We start from the raw sequence: 24115 nt of genomic DNA on the forward strand, positions 1-24115 counted from the left end.
AATTTACACACAGATACACCTGCAATATGCCAACATTGGGTATAATATTTAGGAAGATACTTGATTGCTATAGTTTCCCTATGAGCTTAGCATTTGAGTTTGACATACATCAATCAGCCACAATATTAAAACCACATGCCTAATCTTGTTTAGCTCCCCCTTGTGCCGCCAAAACAGCTCTGACCCATTAAGGCATGAACTCCACAAGACCTCTGAAGGTGTCTTGTGGTATCTGGCACCAAGATGTTAGCAGCAGATTCTTTAAGTCCTACAAGTTGCGAGGTAACTCCTCCATGACTTGGACTTGTTTTTCCAGCACATCCCACAGATACTCTATCGTATTGACATCTGTGAAATTTGGGGGCCAAGTTAACACCTTGAACTCTTTGTCAGGTTCCTAAAAACCATTCCTGAACAATTTTGCAGTGGTGCCGGGTGCATCATCCTGCTGAAAGAGGCCACTACCATCAAGGTAAACTTGCCATAAAGGGGTGTATTTGATCTGCAACAATGTTTAGGCAGATGGTATGTTTTTAAAGTAACATTCATATGAATGTTAGAACCCACGTTTTCCGAGCAGAACATAGACCAGAACATCATACTACCACCGCCGGTTTGCCTTCTTCCCATAGTGCATCCTGGTGCAATCTCTTCACCAGGCAAACAACGCACACGCACCGGGCCATCCACATAATTGAAAATAAAATTTGATTCATCATCCCAGACCAACTTCTTCCATTGTTACATGGTCCAGTTCTGGTGCCCATGTAGGCACTTTCAGCTATGGAAAGGGGTCAGCATGGGCACTTGGACCAGTCTGTGGCTACGCAGCCCCATGCACAGCAAGCTGCAATGCACTGTGTGTTCTGAAACTTTTCTATCATAGCCAGCAATATTTTTTTCAGAAACTTGTGCTACAGTAGCTGTTCTATGGGATTGAACCAGACAGGTTAGCCTTTGCCCCCCGGAAGAGCCTTTGGCGCACATGACCCTGTCGTCGGTTCACCAGTTGTGCTTCCTTGGACCACTTTTGGTGGATACTAACCAGAGCATACCACGAACACTACACAAGACCTGCCGTTTTGGAGATGCTCTGACCTAGTCATTTAGCCATCACAATTTGGCCCAAGTGAAAGTCGCTCACAACCTTACATTTGCCCATTGTTCCTGCTTCAAACACATAAACTTCAAGAACTGACTGTTCACTTGTTGGATAATATATACCACCCCTTGACAGGTGCCATGATAACAAGATAATCAATGTTATTCACTTCACTTGTCAGTAGTTTTAATGTTGTGACTGATCGATGTATGTCACGTGCTTATTTTCACTGATTATAAATGCATGCAGATATCTGCTCACGTACAGACTATGCAGAATATTGTTTTGATGTATACATTTCCTATGTGATTCATGAGAACTTGACTTGGAGTGATCACTGAGATCCTTTAAAGTTACCATTTGGGACTTGCACTTTAACCCTTATCTAGACATGATGGGCCTGAGTCATTAAGGAGAGCAAAGCATAAAAAAGGAGTAACATTTGCACCTGGGCAAAACCATGTTGCATTGGAGGGAGAGGTAAATGTAAAATGTGGGGACAGATTTATAGTTGGGGTAGTACATGTCCTAGATCAACTTTAAATTTCAGTGTAATAATAAAGCTAGCAAGTATTTGTGTGCTAGATGAAAAAACAGCCAATATTTAACTTATGTGCAAAATAATAAACTCATTTGCACCACTTAAATTGTAACATGGTTTGTCCCAGAGAACATTTTCTCCTTTTTTGCCTTATTGACTCAGGCCTGATGAGTTTGTATTGTGCTAAAGTCATAGAATCTGAGTCATTGAGGAACATATCTCTGTTTTTTGTGCGTATCGTACGCAATTCCCTTCTGCCCATGCCCAGAATGAGGACACTCGGCCATCAACGAAAACAAGTCCGCTGCGTATGCAAACGCAAGTGACAGCTATGACAGTCTACGATTTTGGGTAGTGAACAGGGTGGGGAAGGGGCATGTGCCCGTGCTCAATGCACGATGTGGGCATGTCAAACTCAAGCGAATGCAGCCATTTCGGAATGAAGTTCTGCTTGTGAGAAACTTTCTTGTTTTTCTGCTGTATCTCTTGCACCAGCAAAGGGGCTAATCTAAGTCCTGAGTCAGTCTTGTATGCATGCTATTACAAGTGTCTGCAATCAGCAGTAACTGTAAAATGTATTTTATGTACAGTAAACATTAAGGACAGCCTAACCCTAATGTTTTTCACTAGGAAAAAAAATGGAATTTTTTTTTTTTTATACATTTTCCATTTCTAATCATAAATGACTATATTATTGACAGGTAACATTAATTGAACAATATATTTTTTTTCTGTGCGTTCTTTTGTAATTTCATATTCCACATACGTATTGTACGCATCCTGCAGTGTGTGGTCTAGTAAAGGAGAATGAACCTACCCCCATAGTCAATACCACATGTATCTTGAGATCCATTCCTTGCTGATTCCGGGAGTATGCAGCGCTGATTTACGTGCCATTGAGAACTAAGGATGAGCGGTGTGATTCCGATTCAGATCCGAGTGATTTCCGGGTATTCCCGCCGATTCCGAAACTTAAAACGAGGCTCTGACTCATAATCCCGCTGTCGGAACTCGCGATACCCGGATCCTTTAAATTCCCCGCTTGCTGCCGCCATCTTCACTCGGGCATTGATCAGGGAAGAGGGAGGGTGTGTTAGGTGGTCCTCTGTCCTGTGATTTCTCGTGCTGTGCTGTGCAGTGCTGTAATGTGCTGTGCTGTGTTGTGTTCTGCTCAGTCCAGTCCAGTGGTGCTGTGTCCTGTGCTCTGTCCTGCTGAGTTCAGTGGTGCTGTGTCCTGTGCTCTGTCCTGCTGAGTCCAGTGGTGCTTTGTGCAGTGCTGTGTCCTGCTGATTCCAGCGGTGCTGTGTCCTGTGCTCTGTTCTGCTAAGGACATTGTTATTTCTAAATTATTCCAAAGTTATAAAAAAATTATTAAAAAGTTATAAAAAAATAAATATAAATAAAATAAAAAAATTATAAAAAAATTAGGTTGAAAAAAATAGGTAGTACTATTTCAATTCAAAGTCACAATACGTTCACTCTTGCAGCTGTCACAAAAAATAGGTAGTACTATTTCAATTCAAAGTCACATTACGTTCACTCTTCCAGCTGTCACAAAAATTAGGTAGTACTATTTCAATTCAAATTCACACTACGTTCACTCTTGCAACTGTCACTAAAAATAGGTACTGCTGTATAACTACAGTCCAGTGGTACTCTCCTGTGCCGCAGATAATTTGTAAAGGCTTTGCCCAGTGTGTGTGGTTTAGGGGTACGCTCTCTTGTGCTGCATATAATGGAGTACCAAAATTTGGAGGATAAAGTAGGGAAAGATCAAGAACCACTTCCTCCTAATGCTGAAGCTGCTGCCACTAGTCATGACATAGACGATGAAATACCATCAACGTCGTCTGGCAAGCCCGATGCCCAATCTCCTAGTACAGGGCATGTAAAATCCAAAAACCCAAAGTTGACTAAAATTTCCACAAAAACAAAAATTAAAAACATCTGAGGAGAAACGAAAACTTGCCAATATGCCATTTACGACACGGAGTGGCAAGGAACGGCTTAGGTCCTGGCCCGTGTTCAGGACTAGTGGTTCAGCTTCACCCAAGGATCTAAGACCTCCTCCTCCCCCCCTCTCAAAAAAATTGAAGAGAGTTATGCTGTCAGCAACAACAACAAAACAGCAAACAACTCTGTCTTCTAAACAGATGACATCACAAATCCCCAAGGCGAGTCCAAGGGTGTTGGTGGTTGATAAGCCTGACCTTCCCATCACTGTACGGGAAGAGGTGACTCCATCCACCATTTGCAGCACACCCTCTGCATATGCTGGAAGGATCACCCACAGTGTAGATCCAGATTTGGATAATCAAGGTGTCAATGTTGTACACCGGGAGGAGGCTATTGATGTAGCTGGCGCTGTGGAGGAACTTGATGATGAGGATGCTGATGTGGATATTGTAAATGAGGCACCAGGGGGGGAAACAGCTGTTGTCCATGGGATGAAAAAGCCCATCGTAATGCCTGGTCAGAAGACCAAAAAATGCATCTCTTCGGTCTGGAGTTATTTTTATCCAAATCCTGACTACAAATGTATGGCCATATGTAGCTTATGTAAAGCTCAAATAAGCAGGGGTAAGGATCTTGGCCATCTAGGGACATCCTCCCTTATATGTCACCTGAATAACCTTCATAGTTCAGTGGTTAGTTCAGGAACTGGAGCTAGGACCGTCATCAGTCCAGGGACACCTAAATCCCTTGGTCCTGTTGGATACACACCACCAACACCCTCCTCGTCAACTTCCTCCATGATCTCCATCAGATTTAGTCCTGCAGGCCATGTCACCAGCCAGACTAAGTCCTCTTCAATACGGGATTCATCCGAGGAATCCTGCAGCGGTATGCCTACTACTGCCACTGCTGCTGTTGCTGCTGGTAGTCGGTCATCTTCCCAGAGGGGAAGTCGTAAGACCGCTACGTCTTTCACCAAACAATTGACCGTTCAACAGTTGTTTGCCATGAGCACAAAGTAAAACAAAATTAAAACAAATTAAACAAATTAAACCAAAAGTATAATATAACTTATAAACACTACACTTAAAAGCTTGAGCCTTTAAATGAAAAAGTCACTCTTCATTGCACGAAGATTTGCAACAGGGACAGTTTTTTTGTTCCCAAAGTCAACAAATAACACTTCGACCCTGTCTGTCTTTAACATACTTGATAGGATCTCAATGATGAATGGTCTGTACCATGGTTGGAGGAGGTATTGTGGCCCCGGTACCAAATTGGGTACCGGGGCCACTCCACTAAGCAGTCCAGATAGAGGCATATCAGATATTAAAAAACGTTGACTGTTGCTGCCAAATCCAAAATTAATCAAAATGACCTGTCATCGTCTAAAACAAGAGGTATTGACACGCTCGAACTACACCCTGTATATGCTGCAGAGGATGTAGGAGCAGGCAGCTGTGCAGTAGAATTGAGACCATTTGAAAGTGGAGGTATTGTGGCCCCGGTACCAAATTGGGTACCGGGCCCACTCCACTACGCAGTCCAGAAAGCTACCTCGGTGCAACGTTTTGGACTAAAAACAATATTGTGAGGTGTGAGCTGTTCAGAATAGACTGGAAATTAGTGGAAATGATTGTTATTGAATGTTATTGAGGTTAATAATAGCGTAGGAGTGAAAAACAAACAAAAAACTAGCTTTTAGCACTTTTTATGCTTTTTTAAAAATAAATCAGAACCCAAAACCCTAAATCAGAACCAAAACCTTTCGTCAGGTGTTTTGGCAAAACAAATCAGAACCCAAAACCTCAAGCTAATCAGAACCCAAAACCCAAAACACTAAAAGTGCCCGGTGCACACCCTTATTGAGAACAACTGCACAATGTGCTCAGTATGCATACCTTAATGACTCAGGCCCATAATGTCTGGCTGTATTCTGCTACCTAGCAGGGACAGGGGGTGTCATATTCAGTCTTAGAAGAAAGTAAATTGTCATCTTAGGCAAATTAACCCATTTTGTACTTGCACCCAAAGAGAATGGAGTAGCTCTATTGAAGATGTGAAGTGGATTGTGTTGAGAGATGTTGCATTGTGCATATGGACTTGTGGGCATGTGCAGTAAAGCAAGTCTGAAGCAAAGTAGGTTGGGGTCAGAGAGTGAGAAGGCCAAGTTGCATAAACTAGAAATGTATCAGAAGCTGGAGAAGATGAGGTTAAGGATGTTTTTGTTAAAGTGGGTGGGATATGAAATCCCCTGGGATAGACCAAAGAAGAGGTGATAAGCAATAGAAGCTTTGTGGCGTCAGGTATAATGTGGTTGTAAAAAGGAAATTTGGAATCCCCTAGAACAAGGGTTGGTAATCCCTGACATGTGTGCCAGGGTGGCAAATGGAGCAATTTTGTCTGGCATGCCGGATCTACACAGCTGTATCCCTAAATCAGCCAAAGATGAAACGTATATGCAGCTCTGTTTTGACCATCTTCAGCTTTAATGAAGTAGCTCTAAGGTCCCATTGTGCAACTAAAGATGCTAATTCCAGATCTAAGTAGCACAGAAGCAGCCAGCACATATGTTTGATGTTCGGGGGGCACAACTGGGAGGCACAATATAGATTTTAGCCATCACACTGATAAAAAAAGGTTGTTGACTCCTGGCCTAGAATGAGAGTAGGTAGGTCAAAGGAGAAGATATATTGTCATGTAATTGGGAGACTGGATGTAGGGGGAAATAAACGACAGCAACAAAAAGGGGAGCAGAGAGAAGAGACAGATTGTGTGTTCTTCAAAGGAAGGGAGGGTATCATTCCTAAGGTATAGCGTGGAAAAAGTAGGATATCTCAGTTTGTTTTTATTTGGATCTGGGATAGTAGCTGAGTGAGAATCATCCGTAGGAGGGAGCTGCAAGGAACATCGGGCCAGATGCAGAGTTGTATGCAAAAATACTGTAATTTACAGACCAAAAATTACGTATGTAGTCCTATATGTAGAGAAACACAGATCCTTGTGATCTGTGTAACTCAGCATATAGGTGTAAATGCGTCCCCATTAGGGGTATCTCCGCTAAACGCAATGAGCTACATTGTATCCTATAGATTGTAAGCTTGCGAGCAGGGTTCTCTTACCTCTCTGTCTGTATGTATTACCCAGTATTGTCTTATTAATGTTTGTTTCCAATTGTAAAGCGCTACGGAATTTGCTGGCGCTATATAAATAAATGATGATGATTGTATCAATTGATTAAAAGATTCTAGCGAGAAAAAAGGACATATGCTATATGTAGATGAATGTTATTAGTGCTTCCTTGTTTAATAAAGCATTGTCTGTTAGTAAGAAGGTGAAGTCCGGCGAATGCCTGTTTGCATTTATCTGTGTGCATTTTGATGAAATAAAACTTGAATAAAATATAACGGAAACACTACATTCACATATTAACCCCACCTCCCCTTTTACCACTGTTGTGCAGGACCTCATCGGTAGAGCCAGCATCACTTATCTGTTTTCCTTGTTCACTCTGTAAAGAATTGATAAAAGGACAAGAATGGCATAGGGTCAGTTCTGGGATACCTCACTTAGCTGGGCTGACTTTAGGCAAAGATGGACTTTCTGGTCTGGAAACAGTTTAATAGTGGTAGGTGGTTTGAGAGGTTGGAGTCTTTTGGGGTAGAGGGGCTTAGTAGTATTATTTTATTGTAATCATTGCGGGAGATCATTTAATGCTCAACTTGAACACCTATTTAAGTATTGTTTTTTTCCATTATGGCTTGACATTTTAACATCCGTTAAGTGGTACAGAGTGCGCCCATTTCATATTAGTAATTTTTTGTTTACTTTTCATATAATATAGCTAGGAATAACCACTAAATAAAGCAATGTATTGCTACACCATGCAATGTAGACCTTTAGAGGTTACAGCTTAGATTTGGCTTTTGGTCAAAGACTCAATATCCAAGATTCAGGGTCAGATTTTGGACTCAATAAGTCATGTACTCAGTGAGTGATCCTCTGTAAATCACCTTATCTCTTTGACATCGTTTTGTTACCAGCTAGTACCCAACCAGAGAACAGAATACAGATAAAATCTTGGACTTGAATGTTAAAACAAACAGTTCAATATGATTGTGCTTTTAACCTTTAAGTTGCCAAAAGAAAGAAATCAAAACACATTTATTTCAGACACTATAAGCCATGGGCCACAGCCTACTTGACAGTAAAATATAATTTTCTCTCATTTGTTCACATTAACGTTTCAGTCTTAATGACATGTATTTGCTTATAACGTCTTTATCCAAGCTGTTAGTGGAAGGAGAATGGTACTTTACTTGTACAGATATATTTGATTGGACTTTAATTAAAAGGTAACTGTGCAGGGAACAGAGTGATAAAAAGGACACAAGTCTATTTGGTTTGATTTCCTGTCATTCTGTACAATAGATTAGAGGGACTGAGGCTTATCTGGAATACACCAAATAAGCACATACGCAGCCACTGAACTAAATGAGAACTTGTCTTTTTAAGGACACTAAATTGATTTTGCAAAGTTTAAACTAGCCATTAAGCAGAATGTAAACATGGATTTTCTCTGTTACTGAAGTCATTTTGTGCAACTGCAGAAAACTGCTCCGTAATAGAATAACAGCATTTATAGGGTTTATGGATCATCACAGAAAGTTGCCCACATGCATAAGTGCAACAATCTAACTTACGGTATACGGTATACGTCTGGTGGGAACATTTCAAATGTTTTTATGTACATGAGTAGTATATGTTACATGTAGTGGTTTGGTTACAAATGAAATCATGTTCATTAAGTTAAACAGTACTTGTTAGAACATAAACTATATAATGCATACATAGAAGCAATGCCACAGCAAGGTGTTTTGGCACCACATGCAAGGTTAACTTTTTTTTGTATTGTTGCTGTAACTATTTCAGATTATGTCAAGTTTACACCTTGAACATTCGAAGGTACTTCACCATATTGAAGCCTCTTTTTCATTTGTATAACTGTACAATTCACGCTGTGTTTTAATTAATTCTGTTAAGGATGGCTTCTCACTTGTTTCTTCTCACTCTCCTTTGTCTCTTCACTTCATTGAGTCTATTTATTTAACATTAAAAAAGCCCAATCTCCAGGGAAAATGGGTGTTTTTGCCAGAGAGGAGGCTTCATCCTATCTATCAAAGGCTACCATCGAAACTTCCCCATGCAAAGCATTTTAAAAAATGCTTTTGTTTTTTTTCTCTAAGTTAAATGGAGCTCAAGGCAGAGCTTTCAGCTAGCCAGGTCATGCATCTGCGTATATACCGGGACTGGCTGTGCGGGGTGGCAGGGGGACATATGCCCTCCAGATTGGTCCCATAGTGGGCTACCTTGGGTCACTGGGCTACATGCATTTACTTTCCTTTAAAATGTTAATAATAGGCTGCTGAGCCAAGTCTCTAACCGCCAGCTAAAGTTTGCCAGCCCTCCCTTGCGCATATGCCACAAGATTGGCCTCGTGAAGTAGTAAGTAAATCCTTAACACTCCTGTCCAGTATCACTCAGCTTCTCCAGCAATATTTAGTAATAAATTATGGTTATAACATATTTTCTGTATATGCATTAAGCGGTGATAGAAAATCACAGCAAATTGAGAAATAGTGGCCTTGTTCTCTATCTTTGGTCTGCCTCTGCTCTCTTTCTCTCATTCTCTGTTTTCTCTACACCTGTTTTATTTAACAGCGAGAACAGCAGCGGTTTTACTTAGTCACATTCCAAATATGTACATGTTCTGGTTCTGCTACTGCTGCAGAATCAACACCCGTTATATATATATATATATATATATATATATATATATATAGTGGCAAAGAGGACTTTTATATATACGGAAACAGGTATAAACCCAGCTAGTCTGCACACATGAGTGTGAGACTCCAGTCAATTCCGTACTGTATCAATATATATACATATATATATATATATATATATGTATATATGTATATATATATATATATATTATATATATATATATATAATATATATAAGCCTAGCGGCGTGTGTTAGTGTGTGTGTGTGTGAAAAAAAACTATTTTCTCAGAAAGGGCTCATCCAATTGACCTGAAATTTGGTATACTAACATTATTTGACAAAAAAATTATAATAGTGAAGTCAGTTAACTTCCATCATCCCCCCTTCCCCCTGTGGGAGGAGTAGTAAAGGCTAAATTTACGAGTTGAGGGCTCAAACTCTTGACCGTGTGGGTATTTATTTACCAGAGCCTGTGTTTGGTCATGGACAATTGTATGTCGCATTTTCATGAGTACGAAGAAGCAGTGATGTGAAAGTGCAGGTTATGAATACTGCCCTTCAAGGAAGACTGATTGAGCACAGCGATAAGGTGTTTAGCAGAAACAGGCAGATAAGGGGGGGGGGGCACTGTTATCCTCAACCGTTTAGACTATATAGCTGAGGCTCAAAGATTATTGGGAGATCATATCTCATATCTAAAACTGGATGGAGATCCAACTCAGGATTATATCTCTGAGATACGGGAGTTATTATCAAGAGGTCTCCATGATAATACTCTAACTAAAGAAGAGTTTCAGTTTTTATTTACATCTTGTCCTGTTATCCCTACATTTTATTACCTCCCCAAGATCCACAAGGATTTGGTAAAACCACCGGGGAGACCGATAATCTCAGGTATTGATTCCCTTACGTCTAACTCGTCTAAATATGTAGATTTCTTTCTCAGGAAATATGTTAGTTCCCTGAATTCATATCTTAAGGACACTAATAGTACTTTACAAATACTACAAGAGTTTGTATGGGACAGTCATTATCATTGGGCAACTATTGATGTCCAATCTCTTTATACTTCCATACAACATGAGAAGGGCATTGAGTCTTGTAGGGAATTTTTGAATCAGGATAGTTCTATCTCAGTGGAACATAGAGATTTCCTATGTGATCTTATTTATTTTATTCTTTCTCATAATTATTTAAATTTTTTGGATACATTTTATCTTCAAACATGGGGTACGGCCATGGGTACCACCTTTGCACCCAGATTCGCCAACCTCCACATGGGTAGTTGGGAAGCTAAGTATATATATCAACCTAACCCCTTCTCAGACAAAATTAAGCTGTATAAACATTATATTGACGATATATTACTTGTCTGGAATGGTACCTGTGATGAATTTGATGAGTTTCTTGGGTATATTGGTATGAACGAGTATAATCTTAAGTTCACAGCCAATATAAGTGATACACAAGTTGAATATCTGGATCTCATTTTAACATCAAACGATACTCAGGTCATCACTAAAAATTACATTAAACTTGTGGATATAAAAAGCTATCTGCACTTTAATAGTTGCCATCAGAGAAAGTGGAAGGAGAATATCCCTTTCTCTCAGTTCAACAGGATAAAAAGAAATTGCAGTCGCAACAATGATTTTGAGGAACAACTTAATGTATATGTAGATCGTTTTAAAGAAAGGGGATATCCACCTCAAGTTCTTAGCGATGCCACTAATAACATTAAACAGAAAGATAGGGCAGAAACATTGAAATATACAACTAAACAGGATAAAGGTGAAATGTTACCATTTATTACAGAATTTAATAGTGGTGAGAATTTAGTAAGGTCAACAATAAGGAAACATTGGGGTATTTTGCAGAGGGATCCGATACTCTCTACAATACTTCCAGATAAATCGTTGATAATTTTCTGGAAAAATCATAGTCTGAAGGACTTGATAGCTCCAAGCTTACTTTTAAACAATAAAACTACTTAGAGAACTTCTAGTTTTATTCCAGACAAAATAGGATCGGTGAGGTGTACCCACTGTAATACATGTCGGTATATGAATCCAGCAGCAACCTTTTTCTATAATCATGATAATAGCAGGAAATTTAATGTTGTACATCGAATGGATTGTTTAACAACCTCCGTTATTTATATGTTGGAGTGTTCCTGTAAATTAAAATACGTTGGTAAGACCAAACGTTTATTAAAATTACGCATCCAGGAACACATCCGTAATATTAAGAATGGAGTACAAAGCCATTCTGTCTCTAGACATTTTGCACAAAAACATAACAGTGACCCAAAACATCTTAAATTTATGGCTTTGGAAAAAGTAATATTAAATTCAAGGGGAGGAGATTTACAGCGTAAACTCTCTCAACGTGAAATGTTTTGGATTTTCCAATTAGGTACCATGACACCATCTGGCTTTAATGAGAACTATGAGCTAGCCCCCTTTTTATAATATTTTTATGCAATTTTTTGGGATATGTATTTCTTATTCTCTGACATTATTGGGATACATCTAGGGCATATCATATGCTGTCCATATCACAATCTTTTTATAAATAGTATGAACCTCAATTTAGGAGGTACATTATACTCTTAAAGGTTATTATTTAATTATGGGTTTTGGATGATCTTTTTATATCTATTGCACTATTGCTATAGAATGGCCTCAATGCTTGCTTTTGGTTACCGGCGAGTATTTTTTAGGGGTACATCTGTACCTGGTTTATAATAAGAATATATTAGCTTTATTAATTTGTTTCACAATATTATATTGTACTCATTTGTATTAGTTCAGTCGAACATATTTTTTGTTCCATCTGTATACATAAATTGTGTCACTTATATAGCTACAGAGATGGTATATTGGTTGTAATACTTGTAGTTTGAGGTATATGTCCTTATTTATGTTGATAGAACTATTTGGATGCATGCGTTATTCAAGTCGATGCTACTTCACGCATGTAACATAGTTTTATTCTCCTAATAGGTAGTTATGAAGTGCCGATAGGGCACTGCTATATTGTACATGTTGACTCTCCTATTGGAATTCTTTCTATATATATACATGTTAATGTTTTGATTGATGCCATCTGCGCATGCGCTATTATAGGTTTAAATTGGTATCACTTATACCTGCTATCATGATAATCCTGTGTAACCCAGAGAGGGTACATTTATAGGTTTTTATTTACCATTTTAGGACACACATGTTGTAATTTGTGATATTTTTATAACCATGGATATGATACGAGAGTTTTATACATATACCGACATTCTGTCAAAAAAGCTAAGCTATTTATGTGTAGATGTTAAGGTTGATCAAGTTCTTTGGACGTGCTTAACAGTACAATGTGATGTCTATTTTATATGCTAGATGGATAATTATCTATGTTTGGTATTCATCAAGCACTAATCGAGCGCTGTTATATTGTATATGCAGTTTCTATGTCTGTGTCAATTAAGTTTGTTTGTTTCCAGGATATGTTTTTTTGTTATTATTGATAAAGTTGCATTGACGCATGCGCTGTGATGGGCGGCATCTGTGCATGCGCCAAGATGGCGCAACCATCTTATATAAAGCTGGAAACTTATACTATAAACATATCACTATTTTTGCTCCTGAGGAAGTCCCGTTTTTATCGGGACAAAATGCGTCGAGCTTATTCTTGCCAGTGTCTATCATCTTACCCTGATGTAAGTGCATTATTACCTTTTTTAATAAATTGCTATTGTTTTTTATACCATACCTTTTTCTTGTTATTATCGCCACCACGCAACGAGGCTGGGATGGAAATATTTTACATTTGATCTACAAGAAGCAATTAGATGTTGTCACTCTGAGACCATCTGGTACGCAGTTTATAATCTTATATATGGTTGTTCCACATGGATGTTATATATATTATATTTATCTTCACCTGGGGCATTTGTGTTGATCCACGTTAAGGAAGCCCGGTGTCAATAGGTGATAAATATCCACCAGTGGTGTTGGTTCAACTGTTTGGCAATACTACTCCATGTTGCTTTTCTTTCCACATTGTCTGAATTTCGAAAAATTGGGAGGAATAGTCTATGAGGAGGATTCCCTGTCTTTGATTTGATGATCTACTATTACCTCATGGTACGCAACATATTACATTTATTTATACTATACATCTGATAATACACACTGAGGCGCCCTGCCTGACTTTTGTTGCAATATATATATATATATATAATCTTGTGGCAAGAGCCCGCTACTGCTGAAGCACACGCAAACAACTTTTTCCTTTTATGCAGTTTTATTGTCAGGATGGTATATGTATTTGACAGCATACGAATTTCACACCGATTCTGGAGACCCTAAACGCTAGCTAGACAAAGACCAGCTAGCTTCCCCAGCGTTGGTCTCACTGAACAATGAAACAAGCAATGTTTTATACATGACACTTCTCCCACAGCCCTAGCTTGATGGGCAGGTGACACACCCACCTTCCCTTCAAGAGGAAACTCCCATCAATGGTTCTGTTTTCACTGACACAGACACACCCTGTCTGTTTGCTGTGAGGAAGAACATTTCAAACCATGTAAGTTAACCGAACTTTAAACTATTGTTTGTCACACATAATTCTTTACCTGGTTTATCATCATGATTTCTCTGCTTATTGTCAGCTAAATGCCTCCCTTTGCTACATATCCCTCCCCCTAGCGTCTCCAAATAGGAGGACGCGGACTTCGTGAGGAGCGCATATTTTCGTGACAACGCATCTGCATTTTTGTGCAGAATCCCAGGTCTATATTCTACTGAGAACTTGAAATGTTGCAGTGCCAAGAACCAGCGGGTCACCTTGGCATTTGCCTCCTGATTGCTCTGCATCCATCACAATGGTGCATGATCTGTTATTAAGGTAAACTCTCTGACTAGGAGATAATAGGGCAGAGCTTCTGTAGTCCATTTTATGATGACACACAGGGGAAAACACAGGTTTTGAGGAGGGGGGTTTCCACAACACACCACCAGTGGGCATGACTAGCATGCATGGGGGCATGGCTATAATTTTAGACAGTGCTAGGTAGCTCTCCAGCTCTTCCAATTCCCCTTTAAATACAGGAGCAATGCTGCGTGCACTACTGTTAGGTGCATGCAGCTTCCCCCTTCATGAGTAGAGCAGTGTGAAGTGGGACATACCTTCCAACTGTCCCTGTAGTCGGGACAAAGTCCTGACTGAGTGGGTCAATCCCCAAACTCAGGACTGCCCCACCAGAATCAGGACAGTTGGCAGAATGTCCTGCTCTCTCCTACCTGTTCTTCCCGCTTTCAATACTTGTTGCTGCCGCTTGGGTCCTAAGCTCAGTTGTGCTGGTCTGAATAATGGAATGTTGGTTCCCTGTTTGGAAATAAAATGCGTGTGAGGGTCAGCAACAGCTACACACCACAAAAAAGTAAAGAAGGTGTTCTTGTGTTTGACTCAGAGCAGCACAACCACCCAATAAAATATAAAAGTTGTTTGCAAGAGGTATATTGTGGAGCAGAGTCATAAGAATTGCAAGATAATATTCCTTTCTTTCCTTGTCTCATTGGGCATTCCCCTGGTGTGGTGGCAGGCATCTACAAGTAGCTTCAATCTGTTCAAGTAACATTGCTCCTCTTGGCAACCATGGATCCCTGTAGAGATCAGGAGCAGCCCAGTACCATTACTGGCAGTAGTACTACTGTTATGACCTCTGGTAGTACAAAAGGTAATGTGGGAAGAAGGTTGACAAAAGCATTTTCAAAATCCAAACACCATTTGTCAAATTCAATCTCAAAGAAAACATCAGCTCTTGATGTAAGCAGGAAGATTAAGAGGGATTTGTTTTGCTGAATGTGGTGATTTGTCCAAAAAAAGGAAAATAGCTAACATCCCATACACCAACCGCAGTGGCAAGAGAAGGCTCAGACTATGTCCACTTTTTGGTAGAAGGAGTCCTGCTACTGCTGGTACTGGTATATACACTAGAATGGGCATCCAAAACTTAGTGCCCAACGCAGTTGTGCATCTTCCTCAACTTCACATGCACCACCTTGTCGCTGAGAGTGTACGTCTGTTATTGACACCTCCAAAACAGACAAATCAGTGCCTGAAATTAACACTGAAGTTGAAGAACTTGTGCACTCACAGAATCCTGAGGTTAGTCTAAGGAGGGTATCCATGAGTCCTATATACGAGTCTAAGGTTTCAGCTTCAGACACTGTAAAAATAGAGCAGACTCCTTTGAAACGTCCTCAACCACTACGAAATGTGAGGATGGGTAGTAATAGTATTAGTGTTTGGTGAGTTACCCATAGAAATTGAGGAGGCTACTATGGAAGTTGTAGATTTGGGGGGAAACCTGTGGATCTGAAAATTAATGTGTTGTACATGGACAAGTTAATGAGGATGATAATGATTGTTTTGAAGTAAGGCAGCCACCAGTGTTAGTACCAGCAGATGTCCATGATAAGTGCATTTTCATATCAGGATATAAGACTGAAAGAAACACATCTTGTGTTTGAAAATATTTTTTCCCAAATCCAGACATTTGTCAAGGCATCTGTGGCCTTTGTCAGGCCAAAATAAGTAGAGGTAGGGACGTTGAATATCTAGGCACCTCCACCCTGTTAAGTCATTTGCAGGGAGTTCATTCAAGTCGTGTTTCCAAACGTTGCAAATTGTATAGTAGCAAGCAGCCCAGCATCGTCTACCAGCCGAATGGATAGACACTTGCAATACTCACCTATGTCAACGCCTTCATCATTATCTTCCTTATTATTAGTATGTAGTCCAGCATCCAATTATCAAACTCCAAATAATTCGCCTAATGCAATCCATGATTCCCAGGACACACCCTTCTTTGTTACAGCTGCTGCTGAGAGAGAGAAATCTATACAGAAGGAGAGCAAGACAAGTGAGCATTTTACACAATTGTCTGTGAAGCAAGGAAACAAGTATGACATTCAGCATCCTATTGCACAGCAGATAACCAAAGTCATGACAGCTATGTTAGCATTGGATGTGCACATCAATGCATCAGGTTTTAGATTATTAGTTGAGGTCATGTGTCCACGCTCAAATTCCATCTTTATTCCATTTCTCCAGAACATCAATTCCTCAGCTGAGTCATGATGTTAAGGAAAAAGTAATTCAGTCCCTAGAAAATGCCATTGTACCGACACTCCACTTAACTACAGATATGTGGACGAGTTCTCTGTACAGCGCTGCGGAATTAGTGGCGCTATATAAATAAATGATGATGATGATGATGTGGACAAGTGTTCCTGGTGAAAATAAAGACTATATGACTGTGACAGCCCACTGGGTAGGCTTATCGCCAACAGCAGCATTGTCAGTAGCTTCACCATCATCCTCCTCATTTTTTCTGCATATGACACCCAGCAGTCAATGCCAGGTCATTCACAGTCTAGCTACTCTGTGTATCACTGGTTTCACAAAGAAACATACTGGTGCCAATCATTTGGAAAAACTCAGGAATGTGATAGCAAAATGGCTCACCCCGTTAAAACTTGCCTCAGGATTCTTCATTGCTGATAACGAAGCCAACATTTTGTGTAACATTACATCTTTGTGAATTTCAACACTTATCGTGCTTTGCATAAACAATAAACTTGCTGGTGCAGAATTTCTTAAAATATGAGAGGTCCGTGCAGGAGATACTGTTCGTGGCCTGTAAAATTTCTGCCTATTTTAGACATCCCACGACCACATGTAAATCATTGCAGCGGCTGCAAAAAAAATGTCATATGTCATACCACCAACTGAAGCAAGAAGTAGTTACAAGGTGGAATTTCACACTTTATATGCTTCAGCGACTAGAGGAACAGCAACAAGCCATCAAGACCTACACAGCAAACCATGAGATTGGGAGAGGGGGACATGTTATCTTACGCCAGCACATTGGAGAATCCTTACTGCATTATACAAGCTTATGAAACTCTTTGAAATTGTAACAAATGAAGTGAGCTCAGACACTGCAATCCTGAGTCAAGTCTTACCCGTAATAAAACTACTGGAAAAGCAGCTGGAGAACCTGAAGGAGGAGATAAAAGTTAGCAATTCGGCAAAGTATGTTGGCCTTGTGGATCAAGTTCTTTATTCACTTTGAAAGGACCCAAGAGTTTGCAGCATCTTGACATTGGATCACTAAATTTTGGCAACCATTCTTGATCCCAGGCTTAAGTCATATGTCATGTCTTTCCTTCAGAATGACACAAATCTGTCAGCTAAAGACACACGTGACACGTTCCCTGCTTTAGCTTCTCCTCTAAATTCTGCTGCCAGAGAAAAACTTTCCTTTTTTCATAGTCATAACTGATTATGAGTCAACAACACAGCAGCACACCAATGTGAAAGTTTATGACATCTGGTCAGGCTTAAAAGAATTGCCCAAATTTTCTACAGACACCTTGTCTTAGTAGAATGGTGGAGGATTACTTTATTGATAAAATAAAAGTTAGCATCTCAGACAGTCCATTTTAATTCTGGGAGGGAAAAAGTATATTTGGAGCCCCTTGCACAAACTAGCTATGGTGTACTTAAGCTGCCCACCCTCCAGTGTGTACTCAGAAAGAGTGCCCAGCGCAGCTGAGAATGTTGTGAGTGATCGTCGGAGGAGACTAATTCCCAAAAATGTAAAAACACTGGTAATCATCAAAATGAACTACAAATTGTACGAAGAATACTGTTCTTACCGCCAATTACCAATAGAATGTGTAGAGTCCCTTGAGGATGAATTAATATTGAGTGATGATGATGATCATGACATTACTAATGAGGATGATGATGAGGGTGATCACAAAACGATCAACATTGAGTAAGATAACCACTGTTAGCCAAATGACCATTAGTAATCATCATCATCACCATTTATTTATATAGTGCCACTAATTCAGCAGCGCTGTACAGAGAACTCAGCCACAAAAGTGGTAGCTTCTGTCGCTGAAATGCCTGGTTTGTTAAACTATGTGCATGTACTTTTTAACATATGGGTGCATGGGTGGGCCCAAGGAGAATTCCTTTGTGCACTATTTTACATTTTGGCCTTGGTCTATCAGCTTGTATAACAACAGTCGACAATTCAGGTATCGACAGTATTATTAGGTCACCAATTCACATAGTGGACAGTATAATTAGGTAGACAATTCAAATGTTGACAGTATTATTATAGGGCTAGGGATATGGTTAAGGACAGGGATAGGTCTAAGGACAGGTCTAAGGACAGGGATATGGACAGTTCTAAGGATAGGGTTAGGGACAGAGAGAGATGGGGATTGGTAGAGGTGTAGGGAGAGATCTAGTTACTGGGATTGTGACAGGTCTAGGGATAGGGAAAGGTATAGAGTTAGGCGTAATACTGTCTGTGTTTGAATTGTCAACCTAATAAATACTGTCTACATTTCACTTATTGTCCTAATAATAATACTATTGATGTCATTATATTGTCGATTTTATAACTAGAGATGTTCATTGACCCCTGTGTTCTGGTTTTGGTTTTGGATCTGGATTAACTTCGTGTTTTGGTTTTGGATCCCTATTTTGTTCTAAAATCCCTATTTCTTTTGTACTAAAATCAGATAATTTTGCTCTTTTATTTTCCGATATTATTATTAACCTCAATAACATTCATTTCAAGTCATTTGCAGTCAATATTGAACACCTCACAGGTCACAATATCATTTTCATACACTTTCAAACAAAGACTGCAGCGACCTGGCTGGATGCTAAACTACAGAGCAATGACCCAAACACATTGTAGGTCATAGCACATCTAGGAAACATTGCCACACAGCAGTGGCAGAAAAGAAAAGTGGTGCAAGATGGAATTGTCCTTGGGCCCTCCCACTTTTATGTAAGATATTGAAAAGGACATGTACAGTTTAACAAAGCAAGCACTCCAGCGACAAGCAGTGCCACTTTTGTGGCTGAAGTGCGTGGTTTGTTTGGGTCCCCACAAAAACTAGCTAACAATGGGCTTAAGGCACCTAAGCAAATAGTGCTGTTAATGAAATCTACTGTAGCAAGTTTTGCACCAGTGGAAGAAGTTCATTCCATTGATAAGAAGAAGGCCATTGTCATGCCTGGGCATAAGAGCAAAAAATCCACCTCTTATGTGTGGAATTATTTTTACACAAATCCTGAAAACAGTTGTCTAGCGATTTGTAGCATTGTAAAGACACAGTCAGTAGAGGTAGGGACCTTAACCATCTAGGAACCTCATCCTTGTTACCCCATTTGAAGCAAGCTCATGGAAAGCTTTATCGAAAATCAGAAACTTATGCTAATAAATAACAACAAGCAGTCCAGCATCAGCTACCTCTCTTCTCTTGTCAGACGCCGTCCCTGCGCCTCCTCCTCGAGCAGGGACGGACGTCTGTCTTTAGAGCGCCCCGTTGCCAAGCAACGGGGACGCGTCTTCCGGCGACGTGGTGCGCAGGCGCGCCCGTCGCCATAGCAACGGGACGCGTTTTCAAGTTCCTGTCGGCGGTCAGAACAGCTGACCGCCGATCCTCTGCCCACCAATGAGGAGGCATCACTTCCTATTTAAAGTCTGCTCTGACACCATTAGGGTGCCAGAGCAACTGGTTTATCTAGTCTCCAGCGTTCCAGTATAGTGCTATCTTGTTTCCTGTGTTTGACCCGGCTTCCTGACCTCGCTTTCGGATTCTCCCTTTGTTCCATCCTGATATTCTGGTTTGACCTCGGCCTGCTGACCATTCTCTGTCTCCTGATTCGGTACCTCATCTGCCCGGTTGGTTCCTGACTCTGCCTGTTTGACTACGTGTTTCTCTATATCTCGCAAGTAGCTACCTGAGAGGGCCGCGACCTGCACGTCATTGCCGCTAAGTCCAAACTTCCTTGCGGGGGTCCCTGGTGAACACCAGCGGCGTTTTAGACTCCGCGCCTCCTGGTGTAGTAGTGCCAATACTTGCAGGTACTAAGGTCACGTCTGTGACATCTCTCAGCTAGATCCCAGCACCTGCAATCTACACCCCCAACACCTTCATCATCAATATCCTCACAAGTGATGGGAGTTAGTCCTGCATCCAAGTTTCTAAGGTGAGATGAATCCTCCCCTATCCAGGACTCCTCAGAAGAATCCTTGAACGTTAGGCCCACTGCTGTTGCTCCAGCTGAGAGGTGGTTATCAGAGATGAGACGAGGCGAGGCTCAGGTCAGAGGTAATACCGCTCACAACCTGTTTGAAAAACTAAGGGATGTCATTGCAACATAGCTTATTCTGCTTGGACTCTACTGAGGATATGTGATTTCTGATAACGTCACCAATATTAGAGCATTACAGCGGGGGGAATTCCATCACATTCCCCTTTTTGCTCACACAATTAACTTGGTGGTACAGAACTAAAAAATGACAATGACATGCAGGACATGCTGTCTGCATCCCGAAATATTTAGGGTCATCTTCGGGATTCTGCAACAGCATGTAAGAGAATGCAGCAGCTGTAAGAAGAATAGAATTTAGGGGGAATGTACTTTAGTCCAGCGCAGTGGAAAATACTTTCCATGTTGTGGAAGGTCTTGAAACCACTCAAAGTAGTCACCTGTGAAGAGAGTGGAGACACTGTTAGCTTGAGTCAAGTGATTCACCTAATTAGACTTTTTGAAAAACAGCAAGAGAAATTTAAGGAGGAAATCAAAAAAAGCAATCCGCTAATTATGTTTGACTTGTAGATTAAGTACTTTATTCGCTTTGCCAGGATCTAAGAGTTATTAACATCTTGAAATTGGATCATTACATTTTGGCAACTATGCTTGATCCTAGGTTTAATAGCTATGTCTTCTCTTTCTTTCTAACTGACCCAGATCTAAGGAGATGCAATGAGCTCCTGGTCAGCAAGCTGACAGCTCAAGTGGCACATGACACAATGAAGTTTCGTCTTTCAGTTTCTCTGGAAAGTGCTGTTAGGAAAAAACTTAGCTTTCCCAAGACACCCAGTGGTGATGCAGATGAGTCTGCACAATATTTTGACATTTGCCAAAAATTGTGACAGCTCTTCCGTAAAATAAACTACTGATTCCATGAGGAAGGCCATTACCGGCAATTACATCAAAGTACACAGACTTCTGTGATGGTGGATTCCAGCGGAGATTAATTAGTATTGTTTGTGGATGATGTACACACTAATGAGGGTGAATATGATGACAGTGTAGATTGCAGGTGCTGAGATTTAGCTGAGAGAAGGGAGCTAGCTGATGCTGGTATGCTTGGAAATATTTTGTGTAGAATGGCATGTTGGCAATTTTATGTTGTTCTGCAGTGAACTTTCACCTTTATTAGAGAGGTGTTTTTTTCTTTAAAAAGGTACATGCTTTTTATTTACATTTTTGTTTCCATGACTTAAAACCACTATGCACTTGAACATAGGCTTTAGCACCAGAGGGAGAGTGATTAGTATCATCATGACTGAGACTGGAGAGTCACAAGAACAATGTGAGTGAAGACTGGAGAGAGTGACAAGGACACTGCCACCCCTCCTGTTTCTGTATGAAATATGGCACAGTAAAATGTGACTGGAGACTTTCAATAACACTGCCAGTCCTATTATTTGAATTTCTGTTTAAGCACTAAAAACTGCCACCTCTCCTATATCTGGGTGAGTTAAGGCACAGTACAATGTAACTGCAGATTTTGAGAACACTGCCAACCCTATTATTTCTATTTCAGCAATGTCAATAGGCATTGGAGCTGTCCTGTTGGTGTGTGAGCTATATAACACCGTACAATGTGACTGCAGATTTAGACCAAGACTGCCAGCCCTATTATTTCTATTTCAGCAATGACAATTAGCAATGGAACTCTTCTAAATGTCACTGGAGACTTTGAAGAACACTGCTACTCCTCCTCTTTCTTTTATAGCTATGATGCTGCCCAACTGCACTAGAGACTGCCAAGAACTGTGCAACCACTTCTGTTTCACTCTGTGAAATGGTGCTGGATAGCCGTGGAGGGCGGTACTTATAGGATCCAAAACTCGCGAGATCCGATGATGTAACAATGACATTTTGCCTCGTTTTCGGCTCAGTTCTCGGATCTGCTAAGTTCGGGTTTGTTCGGTTCTTGGGGAACCGAGCCTGAGCATCTCCGTTTATAACCCTGTCTAATCTGCTGTCAAACAAAACATATTATGTCAGTCCTGTAGTTGTCAAACACATGTATGTATCACACCTAGATGGGTGGCCCCAAGTGCCATCTTGCACAATCTAACATTGTGCCCTTGTTATCTCATCTTCTGTTTAATAATGTCAACTGAAACCAATGCTGTCTGTCTAATGTGTTCTGTCTAATGTGCTGTTCCCTCTCCAATGTTTTTTTTGCAGTGTTGACTTTCTCCAATGTGTCACACATGCTGAATAATGGGTACCTACTTGGTGTATCTTCTGTATTCAAAAGAAAATGTAATTTATGTACACATCTTCAGTGATGATGAGGGTAATGATTGGTTACCATTGAGGAAGATGACCATTGTTATCCAAATGCCCATGATTCATTTGTTAACATCCCTATATAATATCCAGTTAAACAACCAACAACCAAAATGTTGGCATTTGTGGGGGCCCAAGCAAATTAAGCACTTAAGCCATTAAAGGGGCAGTGACTGTTGCTAGAATGTTTGGTTTGTTAACCTTTGCACATGTCCCTTTCAACATATGGATGGGTGGGTGACTCCTATGACAATGCCATCTTGCATGATTTTGGCTCCTCCACTTTTCCACAAGATTTTTCTGAAGCCTTTGTTGTAGTACATTCCTGCCCCAAAATTCTCTTTTTGGGGGAGTTTGTGTACCTCATTGCAATGCCTAACTGTTTTCAGCATGTTACTAGTACTGTCAACTGACTGCTAATTAGATGACCAATATGCCAAATTATGTCTCTTAATTTCACAGAATATGGACTTTCAAATTCCAAACTTGCATACACACTTGTATAAATTACCGTCCATAAATCAGTACCAAGAGGGATGGCTGTGGGGACTATCATCTGTGTATTCCAGTGGACACACAAATCTGTGAATTAGCAGCTCTAACATTTTGTGAGTGACAACAATCTCACTCCATTATAGTGCTGAATCTGCAGCTAACCACAGGATGTGATGGCAAACCATGTCTGTATTGTGCAAGTAACACGTCCATTAAGGTTTCTGCCTTAATCGTCGTAATTTCATTGCTTTTTGCAGTTTGAGTTGAAGAGTTTCAATCATTTTCTTACATTGTAGATGGTGTATAAGGAACCTTAATTGGACATGTTAAACCATAAGGTTTTTTGTCTATGGAATTTCATGGCTTTTTGTAAAGTTAAAATTTTGATAATAAATTTATGAACTTAGAATTTCACAGCAGTTAAAAATAGTGGAAACTAAATGGGCCAAGTGGTTCTTCTTAATACCTAATAACCAAGAATGTTTATATTACTCTACTATATTAGCCTCTACCACCTCTGTTAGATGCTTATTCCACCAGCCCCCTACTCTTTTGATAAAGTAATTTTTCCTCAGATTTCCTCTAAACCTAGTACCCTCTATTTCCAGTGCATGACTTTTTTTCACATATCTCTAACTGAGCACCAGCATTGTAACCTCATGCACACGTCACCACCGATTACACCAGCTTTTATCTCATGTTACCTCCTGTGTACCAGTGTCTCTCACTTGACATCCCATTCTCACCAGCTCTAT

General features: G+C 40.2%; 1 protein-coding gene across 1 annotated transcript in view; it reads left to right on the forward strand.

The window, feature by feature from the left end:
• The window catches only part of CDH23 (cadherin related 23), a 1005178-nt gene that overhangs the window by 455916 nt on the left and 525147 nt on the right, over positions 1-24115 (forward strand). Inside the window, exon 12 of the mRNA XM_075217048.1 lies at positions 11222-11227. Coding sequence (XP_075073149.1) covers positions 11222-11227 — 6 coding nt within the window. The remainder of the gene's footprint in view (positions 1-11221; positions 11228-24115) is intronic.

This window comes from Mixophyes fleayi, chromosome 6 (assembly GCF_038048845.1).
Source record: "Mixophyes fleayi isolate aMixFle1 chromosome 6, aMixFle1.hap1, whole genome shotgun sequence".
NCBI classification, from domain to species: domain Eukaryota; kingdom Metazoa; phylum Chordata; class Amphibia; order Anura; family Limnodynastidae; genus Mixophyes; species Mixophyes fleayi.